This window comes from Myodes glareolus, chromosome 10, assembly GCF_982192425.1.
Source record: "Myodes glareolus chromosome 10, mMyoGla1.1, whole genome shotgun sequence".
Taxonomy (NCBI): Eukaryota; Metazoa; Chordata; class Mammalia; order Rodentia; family Cricetidae; genus Myodes; species Myodes glareolus.
The window spans coordinates 51,242,835-51,262,831 of record NC_142035.1 but is presented as its reverse complement, the minus strand read 5'-3'; the positions used below and the strand labels follow the sequence as shown (position 1 = coordinate 51,262,831).

At 50.9% G+C, this 19,997-nt stretch overlaps 1 protein-coding gene across 1 annotated transcript; it reads right to left on the bottom strand.

Annotated features, from left to right (window-relative positions):
• Positions 1 to 843: 843 nt before the first annotated feature.
• On the bottom strand, positions 844 to 15,787 carry Prom2 (prominin 2). The gene is made up of 24 exons (XM_048459886.3): positions 15,426 to 15,787; positions 14,871 to 14,920; positions 14,298 to 14,500; positions 14,081 to 14,201; positions 13,801 to 13,864; positions 13,471 to 13,560; positions 12,952 to 13,154; positions 12,505 to 12,579; positions 11,528 to 11,591; positions 11,184 to 11,343; positions 10,739 to 10,891; positions 9,708 to 9,831; positions 9,211 to 9,302; positions 8,980 to 9,064; positions 6,506 to 6,652; positions 5,565 to 5,636; positions 4,789 to 4,881; positions 4,598 to 4,651; positions 4,242 to 4,322; positions 4,024 to 4,092; positions 3,186 to 3,275; positions 2,916 to 3,022; positions 2,562 to 2,634; positions 844 to 2,408 (listed from the first exon to the last, which is right to left on the bottom strand). The coding sequence occupies exons 1-23, from the start codon at positions 15,667 to 15,669 to the stop codon at positions 2,571 to 2,573; spliced, it is 2,505 nt and encodes an 834-aa protein (XP_048315843.1). The 5' UTR covers positions 15,670 to 15,787; the 3' UTR covers positions 844 to 2,408; positions 2,562 to 2,570.
• Positions 15,788 to 19,997: the final 4,210 nt, after the last annotated feature.

The window sequence follows — 19,997 nt, the reverse complement described above, 5'->3', positions numbered from 1 at the left end:
CAGCACCCTCATTCCTTGGTGACCAGTGCTTACAGTAATAGCCTCTGAACTTACTACTTCTCCAAACAGCATCCAAAAGGCTGTGATGAGGTTTCTGGGTGCTAAACACGAGGAATAATTCCCAGTTAGACATCACTTGTAAAAGAGGATGTGGGATGTGTGTGCCTTTTGAGTACTTGAAATGATGTACTTAAGCCGCGGGGAGCAAAGGGGCCTGTAAAGAACCACAGAGCTGAAATGAAGATGTAGCTCATTTGATAGAACGGTTGCTTAAAGCACATGAAGTTCCGGGTTCAAATCCCAGCATCACATAAAACATGACATAGTGGCAAAGGCGGGTTATTTCCATCCTAGGATGTGTTCTGATTCCAAAGGATGCTGAGCAGAGCTTTAAGTAACATCTGGTTAAAAGGCACGCCCATCAAAAGGGGGTGCCTGGCCAGCCTTCCATGCCCATCAGAAGAGGGGACCTGGAAAATCTTTTATGCTGTGGGGGGTAGGGGGAGTGAAGACTTGACACAGACCCGCTCTCCAGGGAACTTTGGTCCCTGCCAGTGGATTAAAGTGCCCTGTTTGCTGGGTCCTCAGCCGCTGCTAGATGCATACAATATGGAAGACAATGTCATCCAAGGCCTCCAATCATTCTGGCAGATGTTCACATATGAGTGCCAATATCCAACCAACCCTACCATGTAGAAGAGGCAAGATGAAACCAACAAAAAACACAAAAGCCACCAGGAGTAGGTCACCAGGGGCTGCATCAAAGACTCAGTTTAAAATAACTGTACTTAATATACTCAGGCATCTAATAGATCAGATAAGCAACTCTGACAGAATTAGAAATGATTTTTAATTGCTTTTATTTCATTTGTTTAAATCCCATCAATTATATCTAAAAAATACAGGGTGTCACTTCCTCACCCACAAGTAACAAGTAACAACCAACAAGACAAAACAAACAACAAAACAAAAACTTCTAACCTCTGGGAAAAGCCAAAAAAGAAAAAAGAAAAAACAAACAAACAAATAAATAAAAACCCAAACCACCAAAAAAACCAATCAAACAAAAGAACTTGTTTGAGAGTATACATGTAGGAGTCTTAGCACATCAGGTACCACCATCCTGAGTCCTAGCAACAAAACTGCTGCTAGCTCAGAAGATGCAATTCCACACCAACATGCCCAGAAACACACTAACATAAAGGGCATTCCCCTCTATGCCCAGACCCCAGCTCTGCCCTCAGCCTAGCTCTCAACTCCCGAGCAGCACCTGCTCACACCACGCCCTGTCAAGGGTTTCCACCCGTCATGTTTGGCTTTCACAACCCTACATACAGGCTCTGAGGAGCCTCTCTACTTTATCGAAGAAAGAAATTGCGGCTTGGGAGACCTACACCACATATTTGAGGTGCCCCAGCTAGCAGCATCAGAACCAGGCTGTGAATCACATGACCAGGCAGGCTCTGCTCCTCACACTAAATTGCTGCACAGTCCCAGGGTGCCTGCAGTCAGAGAGGCCATGGGATTCTTCCCACAGATGTTCATTAAACTGTTTACTGAACCTCAGCCTTAGGGATCCAGCTTCAGGGACCCAGAGGCAAAACTTAGGGAAATGGCAACATGTTAATGGAACAGAGACTCGTCCATATTGTCTCTCTTTTCTTTGTCCTTTCCTGACCCAGTGTCCAGCACACAGGGACCAGGCAGAGACAAGTGAGGGGTGATCCCAGGCCGTATGTGCAGGGTGGAAAGGGGAGGGCCAAACTGTATTCCCACCACCAGATCCTTCCTGGGAAGCACAGTTGGGGGCCACCTATGCTACTGTCTCTGAGGCAAAGAGGGGGTCCATGTGGTCTACATCCCTGGTCCACTCTTAAGAGCCAGTGCTCAGAGGGAAGATGGAGCCAACATGGCTATTTATAACCCGGGGTGCAGACAGGACAGCTCAGCCCTCAGACAGGCCTGTCCATGGAGAGAGCAAGCAATGGGTTGGGGAGGGACCAGGAAGGAGGCTGGTACAGGTGGGGGGGGGGAGTCAAACTCAGACAAGGGGAACAGGATTTGGACAGAAAGCAAGGAGAAAGATAGGGAAAATGGAAGGACCTGAGTCCACCTAAAGACTGGAGAAGGAGCTCCCATGGGTGGAGAGAGGCCCTTCCTGTTGCTGGGATACCACAGCAAGGAAGACAAGGGCTAGGTACCAGAAGAACCTGTTGGCTCTGTAGTTCAGTAAGGGCTGAGTATGATTTGGGTCTCAAGGAGAAGAGTACAAAGGTGGGACCAGGGAAGCTGGAGAAGGAGAGGACAGGCCAGCACCGGAGGCCAGCCTGCGCTCTGGGGAGGGGATTACAGAATTCTTCTGGTCCAGGCTGAGACAAAGAAGGAGGACAGGAAGCCCCTGTTAGAAACTAAAAAGAAAACAGGTGAAGGCAGGTGGGGGGGGGGTTCCATCCACACCGACCCAGACCCCAATCCTTCCTGCCCCCTCCTTCATACTGAAACCCCAGATCTGAGCCCCTCAGATCAGGCTCAGGGGGATTGTGGGAGGGGGGGTGACTCACCAGTGGGTCCTATAGTTTCAGAGAAGTGACCCTGGGGATATGGAAAAGCTGTGTCTCCTCAGAACTGGTCGAGCTGTGACATCACAGAAGTAAAGTGAGTCCCCAGCACAGACCCTTCCTTGCCTCAGGAGTCTTCCAGAGAATGATAAGTCCCAAGGAGCTACCCTCCAGGTGGTCATGTTGCAGCAAGAAAGATGCAGCAGGCTTAGGTGGGAACTATCAGGTCCCAATACTCCTTAGAGCTGGGCCAGAAGCTCTCTCTCTGCTTGGGAGGGGTCTGGACAGGGTGTGGCCCAATGGCTGTAAAGAATTCCTGGACATCTGATGCCCTCTGTTGTTCCGGCAGTCCCTTACCTGAGGCGTTTCCGGATGGGACGGAAGTATTTGGAGGTCTTGACAGCGAAGATGATGCTGGGGATGAGGAAGAAGGTGCACCATCCCAGGCAGAACCAGAAGGCATTCTGGACAGGAACCATGAGGTCAGCTCACCAGGCTGGGCAGACGGCGCCTTCCCTCCAACCCCAGGCCCACAGACTCTGCACTGACCCCACAAGCCTGGCCTCATGTCCTCCTACTGTCCCTGTCCATTGGACTCTGTATCCGTGACAGGCTGGGGACACTCACCCAGGGGTCGGCCATCATGTCACATAGAATCACATGGCCATTGTCCAGGGCTGCAGAGAGGGGCTGGCAGGTGGCGATGTGTTGTGTCACCTGTGGTACCAACACGAGACAGGTATATGGGAAGACACCTGAACCCACAGATGGGTACCCCATATTCTGAAAAGGAGGCCAAGAGGACCACAGAAGCCCAGGGACATAGCTGGAGTCCACCTCACACGTGAACACGGAGCGGCAGGTGCATGCACAGATAGAATGGTCATGGGTCCCCAGGAAGGTTAGGACATTGAACTTCCAGCTCAGCTTAGTTCTTGTCCCTTTCATCCACTCACCAGCCCACACGTGAGTCTCACTGTGTCCCTCGGTATGGTTATCGTTAAGTCATCGTTAAGTTAAGTTATGGTTATTGTTAAGTCATCGTTATTGGAGAGGGGACATGCACGCACACACACGCCTGTCCTCAACTGCATATACACAGACACTCACAGACAAGCCAAACCCCAGCTAGGACCTTTCCCAGAACCTAAGGCCCCTGGGATGTGTAAGAGGAGATGAGCTTTGATGGTGGGCCTTAGACAAGCAGGGTGAGGGACCTATCCATGGAGAGGCATAGGGGCAAGAAGTAGATGGAATGTTCTAGAAAGCTTTGGTCAACCTAGCCCATACTTGGGTCTCACCAAAAGGGCTGGGGGTATAAGTGGGGTGGGAGCGAGAGTGCAGATGGAAGGTCTAGGAGTTTGGGTCCAATTCCAAAGGCCTAGGGTACCCCCAAAGGGCTCCACAGCTAGTCCACTGGGGTGGGTACACTTTGAGGCCAGGTGGGGTGAGAGTCCTCACTTACCTCTTCTCTCACCCAGGCCACATACTGAGAGAAGTAGCCCATTTCCCTGTTCAGGAAACACTCAGAGGCCTACAGGAAAGAGAAGCCTACGGTTGGCAGGGATCCTGCCTCCCTACACCTCTCCACATCGTCAGAACGAGCCTGGCTCTCATGGGAGACACAGTGAAAGCCGAGCTGGAGGGAAAGCCTGTGGTAGACACTCCCTGCCCACAACTCACATTCCTCATGATGTGGCTGGTCCGGGCAGGCAGCTCTCCTTTCAGACGAGTGATGTTACCAAGAACGTTTGAGGTATCCACCTGCGGGAGACAATAGCCCAAATCAGCCATCCATCTATCCACTCACCCACCAATCTATCCATCCATCCTACGAGATACCGCACATCATTTTAACAGATGAAGGGCAGGCTCTAGGACCCAGAGGCCAACAAAAGAGGTCCTTAATGATCTGACCCCTTTCCTCCTTCCCCTTCCCCTTCCAATGGGACAAGACAGAGCAGAAATCTCAAAGCAGCTGCCCTGCCTTCCTCTAGTGCCCACCTGTTCTGACCCATCCTCCCACTCCCATTAGCCACCTGCAGATCTGGGGCTGAGGATTCCAGAGCCCTGACACTGAGGTTGAGCTTGGCCTGTGGAGGAGGAATCAGGATTGTCAGAATTAAGGATTCAGAGGCAGGCAATGGAGACCACGGCAGGCCCCTCCCTCCTTTCACACCCTCTCTCCATCCCTCCTGTCCCTCAGGTCCCAGACTCCCTCCAAGCTTACCACAAGACTCTGCTGGGGGACGACCTTCTCCTGGTAGAGGCTTCGGAGTTCTCTGGCCTCCTCCTGTAGTTGCTGCTTCAGTGCAGAGTCATTCTGAGGGCAGACCAAAGGATTAGAAGGATTCCCACCCCAACAGGAAGAGCAGCCCTCCGAGGGAGGAGAAAATCCTCAAGCTCAGACTTTCCCTGTTCTAGGTCTTCCCTGAGCTGGATGCTACCAAACCTGCCACAGCACCGTGTAAGCTGTAGCAACCACGGCTAAAACTGGGCCATGCTCTCTGCTCTACCCAGGGTCAAGGTGGCTGTAGAGTCTGAGATGTCTCAGAGAGAACTTCAAAAACTTGAGATATCTGTAAATATAGAGGCTTCCTGTGGGGAGTGCGTGTGTTCTTTGGGGGGGGGGTCCTCATAGCACCTGTCCTGGCAGAGTCTGAAGCTGGCCCAGCTGTGTAAGGTTAGGCCAGAACCTCCATCTGCTCGGAGACTAGGGCAGTCTGTAGATGCAGTGACAGAGGTCCAGAGATGCCAAATGGCTTGCCCAAGGCCACACAGCAATTGACATCAGGGCCTGAAGGGGAGCTGAAGCTGCAGACCCTCAAGCCCAACAGCAGGGTAGAAAGCCTCAGCACCTGTGAGTGTGGCCCTCAGTCCCCAGCCTCTGTTCCTGCCCCCTCTCCAATCCCAGCATTCCTAGCTCCCCCCCGCCCCCCCCCCCCCCCCCCGTCCAGATCTCCTTCTTGACGGCTATCTGGCTACAGGGTCTCCGCTCCCTCTCACTTGAGCCTGGGCCAGTCCTTCCAGCTCCTGCACCAGTTGCTCCACGTCAGTCTCCACTACAGGCTTCTGGATCTGAGGGAAGACAGGAGACACCAAGCAGGCTGAACCCAGATGTCCCTGGATACCCTCAGCCTCTGAACTCCCAGACTTGTCAAGTGTGCCCTGCTCCAACTACGTTCAATCATTTCCACCCCGCCCCACATCTCTATCTATTATCTCAGAGAAGGTCTCATATGGCCGAGGCTGAATCCAAGCTTGCACATCCTCCTCCTCCCTCTCAAGTGCTGGGTTTCAGGCACGCGCTACCACATCAGGCTTTATGTAGCACTGGGGATTGAACCCAGTACTTTGTGCGTGCTGGGCAAGCTCTTTACCAATTGAGCCATATTCCCAGCTCCAGCTAAGACTACTGTGACGTGAGTCATAGTGAGCTTGAACTGAAGGTGTAAAGTGTTTCAGAGTCCAGTGGACTAGAGAAATAAAGATGCTCTCTAGAGTGACTTGAAGAAAAGCCAGTGTCCAGCTGGAGAGAGGGCTCAGCAGTTAAAAGCACTGGTTGTTCCTCCAGAGGACCCGGGTTGGATTTCCAGCACCCACTTGGTGGCTTACAACCATCTAAAACGCTAGTCTCATGGTTTCAGCTGCCCTCTTCTGGTCTCCACAGTTACTGCATGCATATGATACACAAACATACATGCAGGCAAAACACCCATACATGTGGGAAACTCAGAATGACACCACCATTCTTAGCTGCAGTGGGTTCAGGACCATGAACAGCGACTCATGGCCGTGCTTAAAGGACCTGGAGAAGGGTCCTTAAGGGGAAGAAGTCCCAGGAGCAGAGAGACTGTGGGGAGCTGGAAAGAGGCCAAACACACACAGACTGGCCCTTCTGTTCAATGCCACGTCCTGCTGGGTCACCAGATGTGCCCCTCACTGACCTGTACCAGGAAGTTTCCATAGTGGATTTTCTCCAGCCTGCTACCTTGCAAAGCCTCCAGGTCCCGGCGGGCAGCGGGGCTCAGCAGGTCTAGATCCTTCACATCCACTTTGAAGTTCTGAAGCTCATCCTGAAGCTTTTGGGTGTACTGGAGGAGAGGACAGGATGGGGCACATTGCCGAGCCTGGTCGCTTGGCTCAAGGACCATCACCCGGTTTTCCAGGTGGTCACACCCTCACAGGCTCCCAAGAGACCTCTACTCAGAGTCCTGGCCTGCTTCCAGGGACCATGTGACAATTGAGCTCTGACACAGACTTGCCTGTTGGGGAATATTATTTTAAGGTGTGTTACTTTTGTTTGTGTGCATTTGTTTAACTCTGTGAAACTGTGTTACTGTGCCTGTCTAAACACCTGATGGTCTAATAAAGAGCTGAATGGCCAAAAGTGGGGCAGGAGAAAGAAATAGGCAGAGCCGGCAGGCAGAAAGGATAAATATGAGGTGAAATCTGGGAGAAGGAAGGATTCGGGGAGCAAGAGAAGGAGAAGAGGACACCAGGGGTCAGCCGCCCAACTACACAGCAAGTCACGGAGAAAGAAGTAAAGTAAGGTATACAGAAATAGAAAAATAAAAGCTCTGAGACCAAAGATAGGTGGGATAATTTAAGCTAAGAAAAGCTGGCAAGAGATTAGCCAAGTTAAGGCTGGGCATTCATAACTAAGAATAAGCCTCCATGAGTGATTTATTTGGGAACTGGTTGGCGAGCCCCTGAGAAAAGTAAAATAGACAATACTTTCCCTGGCCACCCGATACAAAGTAGCTTTCTGGCCCTTCTTTATCACATCCTCCGCAGTAAGGTCCTCACAGCACCTATACTCTCAAGTCACTTGTTAATTATATCAGCTCAGTAGTACCAGGGACTTGGACACTTCTACTGTAAGGTCCCTCGTCTGCAGCGGAGTCTGTCAAGTGGTTGGTGAGATCCAGTTTGTAGATTTGTGAATGGACTGGTGAATGAATGGATGAAGAGTGAATGACACACCCACATTTCCAGGAAAGACAGCCAGCATTTGCCTGTCTTGTGGACATGACATTCAGCTTCCATATCAGAAGGCAGCCCATCTCTGGTCACCTCTTCCCACCTTACTAGGCAACCTTCCTCCTTCCTCCAGGGAGAGGGGGCTCGAACTCTCTTGGTAGCAGCATTCCAGGCATCATTGACAGGGATGGGATGTGAAGCAGCAGTCTGGTGCCCTGGATGGCACATTTTATCTTTCTGATCTATGCAGATTGGCTTTTTAGAGTCTCTCCTGAGAAGTTTCTTCAAGATCACCATACAACCTCAAAGAACTGCTTGGTCCCTCAGAACCAGAAGCCTCATTGGCCCACACTTTTCCCCTCTCCTGGGCTGAGATCACCTAAGGCTGAGGTGACTTCCAGTCACCAGGACTGGCAATCCCCTGTGCCCAACCTGCAGAGTCTCCAGCTATCGGCTCACCGTCTCTGATTAAAGTTTCTAGAGGAAAAAGGTAGTGACAGTAAGCAAACATCCCTAGCCATGACTTGAGGCATCAGGTCAGGACTGTTCTTGTTTGACTGTGCCATCCCATGACTTGGGATGGAGACAAATCCAAGCAGTTTCTTGGGAGCACCAAAACGAGCTAGTTTCATGTGGGCAGCAAGAGTGCTTGCTGGGCTGTGGAGGGGCATGGGAGGTGTGTTTCCTGAGCCATGCTTAGAGAAATGGCTCTTCAGGGCCCTCTTCCCCACCTTTCCTAAAAATGGAGAGAGGAAAAATGGCGTGTTTCACACATTCTAAAATGCGCCCCCTTCCCTGGTGCTGAAGCTTTCTCCTGTCAGTACCGACAGGGGCCTCCATTCTCCATCGCTTCCACTCTGCCTTTCCACCCACTTCGGCGCCAAAGTCCACTCTAACTCCCTGCACCGCCTCTGGCAAATGGGCCACCTGAGTCCCAGGAGGACAGAAAACCTGAAACTCTTGTGGGGGTGGGGATAGAATCTTAGAATCTGCCCTGGCCAACAGCTGGTTCTGAGGTGCACAGGCCCCAGAGAGCTTTCTACAGGTGTCACCTGCTGGCTCAGGAGCACCGCCGTTCCACTCTTAGCTAGAACACGCCACCCAGGACCTGTCCTCATCCATACACACCACCCCCACCTCTTACTGGCCCTGTCCTCTCCTCCATAACCTGTGCTGTATTAAGCTTTCCCTGGTCCACGTGCTTAGAGATGTTCAGGCAGCCAGCTACTCACTCACCCATTCACAACCCTAGAATCTTCCATAGCTTAAGCCCTGGATAGGCCCTGAGTTGGTTGCTAAGACCTCTGGCTTGAGGTAACTTGATAAGATTTATTTATTTATTTATTTATTTGAGTTGAGAGATAATGCCCCAGAGGAACAGAAGGAAAGGATGCGTAGGAGGGATGAAGTCTTAACACCTTCTAGAACATTTTCTTACCGGTTTGATATCCAGGTGCTTATCCAGGTCATAGGAATCATTGAGCTGTAGAACCTTCCAGAGTACTGCCCCTGCCTTACACTGTCTGGGGAAGACATCAACCCATCAGCCCATCAACCAAGAGCCACCAAGGGTGGCAGGTGAGGCTGGCATCATCCTAAGGGGGACACCCACTTTTGCACCTCCCTTCTATTTCCCCACTCCAGCCTCAAGCCCAGGTCTCCTACTCACTGATAGGCCTGGAGGACACTGATGTTCTTCCTCAGGCCAAGAAGGTAGGACAGGTTCATGGATGCGGGCAAGTTCCCCGGGGTGTCTACAAACTGCCGGTGAGCAGGAAGAAGTGGGGCATAGAGAGGTGAAGCGCAGAACTGCCCTGATGCTTGGTGCCACCCGTTCCTCGCTCTAATTCAAATGACTCTATGCCCTGATTCCTCATGGGGACTTTGCTCATAAATCTCTGGCAGTGGTATAAGCAGGGCCTTCAGCACAGTGCCTTTCCCAGACTCAGAGTTAGAATAGAACGTGGGTCCCATCACCTGGAGTCCTTGTTGGGACCTGGGGTGTACACAGGGACTTGGGGTTCATGAGTGTCTCTCTATCTGCCCCCACCACACGCATCTCATCCTCCTTCCTTCTGTCCCTCTCTCCTGCCTGCACCTCTGGCTCCCACTTCCTTCTGACTCACTTTCTTGGCTCCCTCTGAGCTGGAGCAGGCCCAGACCCACCTCGTACAGCTCCCCGCTTTCCCAGCTCCGGCACACCAGCGTCTGCACATTGCCACCCACCAGGAAAGTGGCGAAGACGAGGAGGATGAGGGGGGCTGCAAAGAGGAAGCTGAAGGCCACACCTCTGCAGGTGAGAGACATGGCTGAAGGAACGTGGGAGCTGACAGCCCTGGACCAGGCCTGTCCCCATCCACATCCTGGGACCTGCACAGGCCATAGGCTGACAACAAGGCATGCCTTCTGGGCAAAGAAGGATAATCCAGCACTCCTGGCAGCTTCTTGGCACCCCCACCCCCATCCAATTGTTCGGGCCTGCTGCCCTGGAACCCTAGAGGAAGGATGCCTGCTGTTGAAGGAGCCACTTCTGGACTTAAGGTCCATGGAAGTGACCCATTCCTATGCTCACCTTTCTAAGTAGTCATTGGCATAGCAGACATGACTCATCTACATAGATAACACTTCAAAGAGACTGAGTGGTAAGGGCCCTTCCACCAGGGCCACTGACTTACAGAGCTTCTTTGTGAGTGGCCACAGCCCCAGGCCAGGCCGTGAGGCTTGGAGAGTGACGTGTGGGGTGGATTTCAGTTCCTGGCTAATCGCTTTGATTGGGCACCTTGTATAATGAACAACCTGGCCAATCATATGTGGCAGCCTTGGTCTTAAATGCCATCTAGTTTAAGGATGGTAAGCAGATTCTGCCTTTGCTGCTACCTCCTGATGATGGCTTTGGGACTGCCTAGAAGCTGAGCTAAGGATTCCGGAACTGTGTCTGGGCTTGGTGGGTATACTATAGTTACTCCTGGGGCTGTCCCTGCATCAGCCCAACCCCCTTAGAGGGGGACACTGGGACCCAGAGAGGTCATTGCTTTAAATTACCCAGAGTCACCCAAGGAGTGGGGACCAGGTCAGCACCAAGTCTCATTCTCCTGACTTGCCAGACTCTACTTCTGTTGCCATACCAGGAAGAATCTGGCAACCCAGCAGTGAAGGCCCCTTCACCCGCCCCACCATCACTCCCGACCCCTGCTTACGCCATGAGGAAGCGGGCTCCAGCCTCGCCTCTGGCTTCGGTGTGGCTGGGGTCCTCCCTGGCAAACAACCCCCAGATGCCTAGGCTGAGGCCCAGCAGGTTACAGATCACCACAAGCAGTATGGCAGAGCACAGCACGCATCCCAAAATCCACCTGCCGCAGAGAGAGAGTACGGGGCTCACTGAGAAGGAAGGCAGCTGGCACCAGAGGGCTGGACCGGAACCTAGGCTTCTAGGCCCCCAGACTGAATCTTTAGAAGCAGGGGTGCAAACATTTCCTGAGGTCTCATAGCTTTTACAGGGTCCCCAGGCTCAGGTTTGGGGATACACAGTCAGGTGGAATATGGAAGCCATAGGAGTTAGGGTTCTTGACTTTAAACGGAGACAGAGGTATTGCCAGGCTGGAAGTGGACAGGGACAGAATGGAGGCCCAAGGTGCCACTCACCTGTAGGTCTCATATTGTTGCAGCTCCTGTAAGTAGGGGTGGCTGCGCTGTTCCAGCCCCTCCAGCGCCTGGCTCCAGCGGGAAGCTGCTTCTGAACCTGGGAACCCTTGGGCCAGCATCCTCACACCTTCAGGCTGCTCAGCCAGTGCCTTTTTCAGATCTGCCCAAAGCTACAGGGTCTCAGAGGACACAGAGGGTACCCAGGGGCCAGGGACAAACCCCTGGAACAGAGAAGACAGCCGTCCCCACCACTGCCCAGCTCCTCTCTCTGCAAGCCTCCCTGGAAGGGGTACGGTGGGGGTGGCAGGCCCAGAAGCCAGTCAGGCCTCTGAGCAAGACCTCACCTTGGACCACACTGGCTGTCTGCACTGCAACCAGGAGCGGGAGGCTATTGAAGGTGGTGTTCTCCTGCAGAACCAAGCAAGGCTGTGTCTGTTGCTTTCTGCCTGGAATTCTACCTTGAGGGTCTCAAAGTCAGAGGCCCAGAGGGAGGGTGTTGCTGTTTAATGGTGCCAGCAAAGGAAGTGATCCTCTTGTCCTTGCAAACATGGCTTCTCCTGCTTAGCTCAACTCTTCCACACAAGGCACTGGCCATGCACAGTCATTTCCTAGACTGCTCTGGCTTTTATCTCTCCCCTGTCCCCAGCTACCCCACCCTAACAACCGGCTCTACTCCCTCAGTCCAACTCCAGTCTTCCATCCACTTTAGCCCTGGCTTCCTTCTTCCCAGCCTCCCAGCATAGCTGACTCATTGGCTCCCCAACTCCAGGCCCTGGGTTACAGGCTCTGACTCACATGGCACCCCCACCCCCGCCTTGGCTGTCCTCCACCCAGAGAGCAGGCCTGCCTGTCGGGGTACAGCCAAAGCACCTGCTCCCTTCTGGCCTGAAGACCCTATCCCTGAGGGGAGCCCAACTCCTCTTTCTGAGCTGCAGACCTGCCTCTCCCATCTGACTGCAGTGGGGCCTGGCACAATGAGTGTCTAGCTCAGGCTGCCATTGGGTGAGGGTGGACTCAAGTCCTGGATTTAACTGTTTTTCTTTTCTTTCCTTTTCTTTTTTCTTTTTCTTTATTATTTTATTTTATTTTATTTTGAGGCAGGGTTTCTCTGTGTAGCACCAGATGTCCTGGAACTCAACTCTGTAGACCAGGCTAGCCTCGAACTCAGAGATCCCCTGCTCTACCTCCTGAGTGCTGGGATTAACAGTGTGCGCCACCACCGCCTGGCTCACCCAGGTTCTTGTTCCAGAGAGTGAAACTGAAACTCTTCCCTTGTTAGTTCTCAGGCAGGAGGAGACCAGGTAACCAAGGTAGGGCTTACCTCCTGGACCATGCTGGAGAAGTTGGCCTCTGGGACACCCTTCAGGCGATGCAGGACATCATCCACAGGGGGCACCTGAAATGGAGGGTGTTGATGATGTGAGAAGGATCCCTACGGGAGGAAGGAGGTGCCTCGGAACCCTTAGTGTCCTCATATGGAAAATGGGGACCACAGAGACCCCCCTATCACCCTAGGAGGCAGTGAGAGCCCACTATTACACATGAGGCTTGGGGCTGTGTGTGTGGCCCATGGAGAGCTTCGGATCGCTCTAAGAACCAAGAGTCCTTAACCCTGGGTACTCTGGAAAGGAAGGCACAGCCCAAGAAAAGTGTTCTCTGAAGAGTCGGCCTCATGAAAGCCACCTGACTACCAAGATGCTGGAGGATTCCAAAGGTGCAGGCTAGACCAGCCCTCCCAAGTCCCAGTGGGCTTATTCGGTGCCTGCACCTGGCTGAAGTCAGCACCCAGCTGCAGGGCACTGGCCCGGCTTAGGGCCCCCTTGCAGTTCCCGCGGCACCAGCTCTCCTGAAGCAAGGTGAGCAGGCGCTCCCGGTGTGCCCGCACGGGCGCTTCCAGGTGCTGCTGCCCCTCCTGCAGCTCCACAGAGGTGGTGTTCAGGACTCGAAGGTGGTCTATGGAAACCTGCAGGGCTGAGAGAGTCACACGTGGCCTGAGGGTCTCCTCTTTCCCTGGTGTCCTCAACACCTTAGCAAAGAGAGACACTGCCTTCTCTCCTCCTGGCTAGAGGGGCATACACTATCTATAGCCACAATGGACACTGCCGCTGGGCACATGTGGCCAGGGAGTAGGCAGGGATGCACATACAGGATCCCCCCAGCATAATGGGAAGAAAGACTTGGGTGGAGCTGGGGCGGTACATGCAATCCAGGGGTGGGGGATGGGAGAATTGAGTCCTGGAGGACACTTGCTGGACCCACGCACATACAGGGCACTGGTCCAACTCACCCTGGCCCAGGCTGTGCACTGAGGCTAGTACCGGGTACACTGTGCTCTTGAGCTGGTTGTGAATTATGTTCCCAAGGTTCTCACCGACACCTGGACAACACAGGACATTTGACAGGGATGTTCTCCCCCGTCTCCCCAAGGAGCTGAGGACATGCCCATTGCCTCCCATGAGCCCTGGGCTCTGCAAGGTGGTGTTAGCCTCCTTGTCTTGCAGTAGTATGACTCTTTGTGAAGTGGTACCCTGGTGCAGTCCAGGTTAAGGGAGCTGAGATGTTTCCCCAAGGCAGGCCAGGGCAGAGGGACCTGGAATGGGCCACCTGTAACCCTCACCATCCAGCTCCTTTGAGACTCGCTCCTGGGGCACAGAGAACTGCTCAGCCACAGCCTGAAGCTCCTAGGCAAACACAGGGGGTAAGTCATCCTCCCTCCTTCAGCAGCCCCATCCGTCAGTTAGGCATTTCAGGGACTTTCCAGCAGGTGGCAGCCAAGTGAACACAGGAAGGGAGAGCCTCTCTGCTTGGCAGGTTTAAGTGAGGCAGAGATGCGGTTCTCTGGGTCTGCCTTTGAGCAGGCTACTCACACACAGATGAGAGAATTGTATTGTACTCACTCCAGGCACATCAGACACCAGGCCTCTGAGGCTGAGCAGGGTCTCAGGGACAGCTTCCACACTGGGGCCTGTCTGACTATGTGTGTACTGGTTCGTAGCAAAAGCACAGACCATACCAATCCTGCAGGGATGGAGACCAGGAGAAAAGGGTTTGCCGTGTGCCCAGGAGCACGGGGCCACCATCCAGTCCTCCCCCCTAACCTACGCAGCCTCTCACAGAAGCACGAGGGTGGTCAGCAGCAGGAAGGACATGAGGGTGCCGCGTTCACAGGCCATGGCTTTGTGCTCTGTCTTCACTCGGCCCCCACAGCGCCGGCGGCAACGGCAACAACAGAAGCAGAGCCCAGTAGCGGGCACCAATAGGAGGTAGAGGCCAGCAATCACAGCGCACACCACGTAGCCTGCCTCATACCGAACCACCTGGGCAAGGCAGCAAGGCATGAGGAGGGGCAGCCCAGCCTTCTCCCTCCTCCAGCGGAAGTTAGAGGTGGAGAGAATGCCCGTGTGCCTCTACTTGCATCCTGGCGAACCCAGTCAGGATGTACTAGATGAGAGGTGGCCGTGCTCATTACCCATTACAGATGGGGAGATCCAGTCTAGGGGCACTGGAGATCACTGCAAACAGCAGCACGAGCAAAAAGAAGACACGGGGCTTGAACCCGGGAGGGAAAGGGATGCCTAAGATTCTGGCAAACGCTCAGCAGGGCGCAGGGCAGGCTGGACAGAACAGGTGGGGGCCCATCTGCTCGCTCTTAACTTCCTCCCCCAGCACCTGCGGCTCAGTCCTCACCTCATCCGTCTTTGCAGAAGATGGATCATTCAGCAGGGCCTTTACCAACTCTAGGGAAAGCAAGCAAGCCAAGGGTTTGGGGACAGCCACTGCCTTGCCCTAGTGCCTAGCCTCTCCCCATTGCCAGGCTCAGGGAGGTTCTTAGAGAAGGCAGTGTCATGTGGCTGTGACAGCTTGCCAGGCCTCCTCATGCTGCAGGAGAGGCAGCTGGTAGAGGGCCGGCAAGCAGACCTTCTAGGCCCTTCTGGTAGGCTCTGCAGCTGGCCTGGTAGTCCTTCCCTTCCCTCCTCCGGCCTCTTTTGGCCCTCCTGACCCCTGATACTGTGACACTGGGACAATGAGCCAGATTTAACTTTACATTCTTGCACTGAGTCCCAGTCCAAGGTCAAACAAGAAGGCTCGGAAGCTGCTCGTGGAATCCCAGAACAGAGAGAAGAATAAGGCTGTGTAGTGCCAGAAACCTCACCTTGTCAAGTGCTTGTTGACAGGATGTGCACAGAGGCTAGCTGGGGACCCAGTGCCTGCGGAGGTCCGCTGGGGGAGGGGGACACTCACCCGACGGGAAGGGGTTGAGCTGAACTACGGAGAGGAATCTTCTCACGGTGCCATAGAGAGAGTCCAGGGGCCCCGGCGCGCGGACACGAGGGGCCAACCATCGCGTCCTGGCTGCTGGAGTGAATGCCAGATGCTCCGCGGGAGCGAAGGACCCACAGTCGGCGGACACAGCTCCGGCTAGGCTCAGGGCCAGCCCCAGGCCCAGACCCAGCAGGGGTACCAAGAGGCCGGGCGAACACGTCATGAGTTCGGGCGGGTGGGCAGCACAGGCTCGGGCGGCGGACAGGGCGGGCCAGCACCGGGCAGGCCGTGCATCCTTCTGCAGCCTTCTTCCCTCGGTTCCCGTCGCTCTACAAACCGGCCCGACAGGTTTGGGCTCTGGAGCTACCAGGTCGCCCGCCGGGAGCGTAGGAAGGGCAGGGGCGGAGGCCGGATAGGGGGCTGGGCCGGGCCCAGCCGCCCTTGGCGATCTCAATGAAGCCTGTGCCTCTCCCCCCACCTCCCCACATGCCCCACAAGCTGGGCAAGGGCAATCTGGAGCCCGTTCAGGGGTACCTCAGAGTCTCTGGAATATCTAGGGTGGCCCAATTTCAAACAAATTGTCATACTCAACTCCAGCAACCCAACCTGAGGGCTGTTTAAACATGGCCACCTAGTGAAACACTAGCCTAAAGAAAGGGTCCTAAGGCCACATCCACACCAGGAACTATCCTGGCTCCCCCTACTTCCTCTGGAGCCTGTTTTGTTCCCAGGGGTGCCCTCTGTCAGGCCAATCTGGAGCAGGCACTGTCCTTAGGGAGAGCAGAGGGGAGCCCTTTGGTCCAGCCATGCCCATCTGTTCATCAGCAACAAGAATTGATAGAAACTATGCTCAGAGATGGGACTCAGAGGGTCTATGATTTGTGAAGAATGGAATACTCAGGACTCCGTCACTGAGCAGGTGATGGAAAAATGCTTCTGATGGACAGAGGATAGTCCTAGTAACATTACTCATAGCAATAGAAATAACCTGGAAGACTGAGGAATAGCCGAGAGAAACCTCATCCAGAACACACTGAGCAGTCACCCAAGTGAACTGAAAACGCCCCTTTGGCCTGGATAGAGCCCTCTGCATTAATAAGCACCAACAGTTATCGCAGAACAGTCTGTGACGTGAAGACACACAGCAATGATCCTTTCCAGTAGAATTGTGGGCGATATATATAATATATGTGTTATATAATATATATATATATTTATTAACTAATTTTAAATTTTACACAGTCTCTGTGTATGAGTGCAGGAGTGCCATGGTGTGTGAGCATGGAGGTCAGGGAACAATTTTACCAGGCCACATTGCTGAGGGACAAGGTTTCCTGCAGTTTCTACAGCGATGCTCTCTCGGGGTTAGCTTGCCCTAGGCTTCTTGGAGTTCTGTCTCACCCTCCCATCTTGACTTAGAGTGTTGGATTCTTGCCACCACATCTGACTTTCAAACCAAGTATTTTTATGTTTATTTATTTACTCTGTCTCTGTCTCTGTCTCTATTTCTCTCTCTCTCTCTCTCTCTCTCTGTGTGTGTGTGTGTGTGTGTGTGTGTGTGTGTGTGTGTGGTTAAAGGACAACTGGCAGGAGTTGGTTCTTTCCTTCCATTGAATCCTAGAGGTCATCAGGGTTGGCATCGCCACCTTTACCTTCTCCAGGTATAAGAGCTAGTTAGGAACAAACCTAAGCTATTGGCTGAGCTTTTATAATTAATAATAAGTCCCCGTGTCATTACTGGGGAGCTGATGGTCCAACAACAACAACAAAAATCTGCCTACGTATGGCAAAAAGAGAAACTTCTGAAAGTTAAGGCTGGGGTAGGGTTTTGTTTTTTTCTTTCCAGGAAAATAAAAGCATCCAACTAAGAAATTTGAAGACCACTGGGAGAATGAGACATCAGAAGAAGAAGAACAAATCATTCAGAGAAAATGCCCCAAGAAAAGGAGTAAATTGGCCTAAAGGTGTAACACACTTCCAATAGGATAAAATTTCATAAATCTTTCCACGTATTTATCTCTACTATTCTCTACAGACTTATAAGGCAAATGGTCTTTTTGTAGTCTCGATTAAATTAAAAGTTAAAGGTGGCTTTGGAGTTGGAACATGGTTCTCTTTTTCTCTAAATCCAAGCACACTTGTTAAAGGAAAATCCAAAATCTCTGTCTCATGTCAGAGGAGTCACCTGGTATGGGATAAAATAAAAACCAAAATTAGGGACTATTCTATTGCCACTAATCTCATAATCCTTTTATTTTATTTTGATATTTTAATATTTAATGTATAAATATCTTAAAATTTATAAGATTTATATATGCGTATATAGTTAAACTTTCTGATGTGACAATAGTGGTCATATAGAACACTAAACAATTCTAGATTCAGGCTTCCTCTAGTCTCCTGTATGTGATTTCAGGCTTGAGTCTAAAGCAGGTAATGAGGAATTAAGCCTGTATATCCTGGGTATATTTAATAGACTCTGGTCCTTTAATCTCTCTGAGATTTGCTGCATATAACATTTAAAATGTTTAAGTTTTCTGCAGTATACCATGAACATTCCTAACAGCTACCTCTGAAGTCTCCAAAAAGTTGATGGAGCCCCACAGTGACCACTTCACCTGGATTATGATAATGCCACCAAGCTGACAAGCACATTCCAAAGATCCATTTTGGACTACAAACTGCTCAGAATGACTTCAGGGTGTTTAACTAAGATGGTCCAGCACCATAGACTGCTCCAGCCAGGACTTCAGATAAGCCTTGCATTATCCCATCACTCCAAGACTGGACAACAGCTAGCTCCCTCAGAACTTGACCATTATCTTAACTTTTTTCCGGGTCATCTAAAGATTCTGTCATCCCCAGACAACAAGAAATAATTCTGAGAACATGATGCCCATATTCTCAAAAGGTGAAGTAAGTGGTTTTTGGTGGTTTGATGGGTGTTTGTCACCACTTAGGGGGCTTGGTCACAAGTCTTATAATTGGTCATGGTCAGGGAGGATACTAAGCAAAGGAGGTTAAGATGCAGGGATCTCATTCTGAAAAGAAAAAGGGGTATATAGAAACAGTAGGTTAAAGGGGTAGATTATTGTATTTGCTTTCAAACTAAAAAAGCAACTACTAGTCTCAAATATTTTACATTGGTATGGATTTTTGTATATTGATACAAATTTAAAGTTGTTTTTGTTATATTGTATGTATGTTTTTATTCTTGTTTAAGATATTGTACTTAATTGGGTGATGGTGGTACCCAGCACTCAGGAGGCAAAGGCAGGCAGTGAGTTCCAGGATAGCCAAGGTGACATAGAGAAATCCTATCATGAAAAACAAAAGAAGGGCTGGAGAGATGGCTCAGAGGTTAAGAGCACTCCCTGCTCTTCCAAAGGTCCTGAGTTCAATTCCCAGCAACCACATGGTGGCTCACAACCATCTGTAATGGGGTCTGGCACCCTTTTCTGGCCTGCAGGCATACACACAGACAGAATATTGTATACATAATAAATAAATAAATATTAAAAAAAACAAAAGAAGAAGAAGAAAAAGAAGAAGAAGAAGAAGAGATTGTACCTATGCAGCTCATTTAAAAATGTAGTGTAAAGTTTTAGTTCTTGAAAGCTATTTAGGATAATAAAAAATACAGGCTAATAGTCATCCAGAACAATCAAACTTATAATCATGTTAGGTATGTTTTCAAGGTTATACAAAATATACTTTAGGTAGGAAGGTGATCATCAAACACTTCAAAGACATACAGAATGTGACATTCAAGATGTTTTAATAAAACAAGCCTTTTATGAGACAAGTCTGCTTCTGGCAGCACCAATTTACTTCAAGAAGGATGATGAGCATTAAAGAACTTCCATGTGGAGATTGCTTTCCTTGTGGCAAAAGCCAGCCATTTGGGCAAGAAACTGCCTTTGCCTTGACTGCTGACAGGATGCCAACCAAACTGAACAAACAGGACACACAAAAAAAGCGACTACTGAACTTTGCTAAGACAGGGTAGGAAAGTCCTTCAAAATTCATGATTTACAGAAAAATCTATCAGATATTCTAGGCCTGTAGGCCAAAGATGGATGTTCCAATGTTACAGAGAAATCTTGAGTGATTATCCGGGCAGCCAACTGTTTCTGTCATTTTTGTAATTTTGGAAGTTGTTTGCTCTGTACTTCCTATTTACTCAAGTAATATTGTTATCCTTCTTGGGTCTCTGATGGAGATTGAAGACTAGATAATTATAGTTTTACAGTTTTTCTTCTTACCAAATTCAGAAAAGAAGTTTACATAAGAGATAAAAATTTATAAGGTTGAGAGACATAAAAGCTTATTGCTTATTTAAAAATGTTTATAGGTCTAAAAATGCTTTAAGATGATAATGTAAGTTATGATAGAAATGGTTTAGGTATAAAACTTTAAATTCATCAAGATAAGATAGAAAATAGAGTATTTTCTCTGAATATGACAAATACAAATGAATTGGACATTGTAAATGTAATAATTACTTGATATTGTTCTTATTATATATAGTTACATTTGTTAAAGTTAATA

What these genes read in the sequence shown, in the direction of transcription:
- Prom2 (XM_048459886.3), bottom strand. Translation starts at nt 15,669, where the DNA reads ATGACGTGTTCGCCCGGCCTCTTGGTACCCCTGCTGGGTCTGGGCCTG. An exon ending in GACAGCCAGTGTGGTCCAAG is followed by an intron (nt 11,344 to 11,527) that starts GTGAGGTCTTGC and finishes AGCTTTGGGCAG; the next exon opens with ATCTGAAAAAGGCACTGGCT. An exon ending in ATGGAAACTTCCTGGTACAG is followed by an intron (nt 5,637 to 6,505) that starts GTCAGTGAGGGG and finishes GTCTTCCCTCAG; the next exon opens with ATCCAGAAGCCTGTAGTGGA.